The sequence below is a fragment of the Bison bison genome, unplaced genomic scaffold (genome assembly GCF_000754665.1).
Source record: "Bison bison bison isolate TAMUID 2011002044 unplaced genomic scaffold, Bison_UMD1.0 scf7180017859188, whole genome shotgun sequence".
In the NCBI taxonomy this organism is placed as follows: Eukaryota; Metazoa; Chordata; class Mammalia; order Artiodactyla; family Bovidae; genus Bison; species Bison bison.
In genome coordinates, this window is record NW_011489760.1 from 32,122 (window position 1) to 33,012 (window position 891).

General features: G+C 41.5%; 1 protein-coding gene across 1 annotated transcript in view; it reads right to left on the bottom strand.

Moving 5' to 3' along the window:
* Positions 1-304, bottom strand: part of LOC104981601 (G-protein coupled receptor 64) — a gene marked incomplete at its 5' end in the record, with an annotated part of 20,145 nt that extends 19,841 nt beyond the window's left edge. The window contains one exon of the mRNA XM_010830787.1: positions 161-304. Within this exon, the coding sequence (XP_010829089.1) occupies positions 161-304 (144 nt within the window). The remainder of the gene's footprint in view (positions 1-160) is intronic.
* Between the last annotated feature and the right edge of the window lie 587 nt (positions 305-891).

Here is an 891-nt window from a genome sequence, read left to right on the forward strand (position 1 = left end):
GAGGAGCCTGGCAGGCTACTGCCCACAGAGTTGCACAGAGTCAGACACAACTGAAGGGACTTGGCATGCATGCCAGCTTAAGAATATTGGAGGATTATAAGAAATAAAACTCCAGTACTCCCCAGAATCTAAACCAAGAAGCAATTAGAGGCAACTTTACCTGAAACAGGGCAGGAGTTTCAAAAAAGTTGAACTGCACCCTGGAAGCCAGCTCCACAGCATCAGCTGGTAAATGACGCATCAACGATGAAGGCAAAGTAATAACGCCAATACTGTTCTCAGGAGCCTGAGCTTCCAGAGAAACCTGAAAATGAAGCAAAAGATTATAAAAATGTCTGGGGCTCATATAATGAGGACAGGGAAAACACAACAAGTAATTAAGATGGAGGGTCCTGTAAAGGCATTTATTTGTGGTGTCTCTACGTACAATTGGTTCTGGTTTCTCTGATTACTATGGAATTAGAGGCTGTGTAGGGAGATGTGATAGGGAGATGAGGCTTTGGATCAGGAGAGAAAACATTTTATGGATAAAGGAAATGCAGAAACAATCAGAAAGTGCAGGATATTATATGTCAATTATATCTCAGTAAAGCTTGGGGAAAAGATAAAGTTCAGGATAACTGCACAGGGAGCCCAGGGAGACGACAGTAGCAAACATACCAACTTAGTGACCTGTTAGGGCAAAGTCACTGTAGAACCACATGCACAAAATTTGTAAAGGGAAGACTACAAAAATGAAGTTAAAAGACAAGACTTGGTTTTACTCGCATGTTTTCAGCAGCCCCACCTACCCATCCCTCTAATAGGTGGATAGAAAACACTAGAAGCAGGATTGATATTCAGCACCACTATTTCAATAGGTTAAAATATTGAAATGGGTTGAAAAGTAGG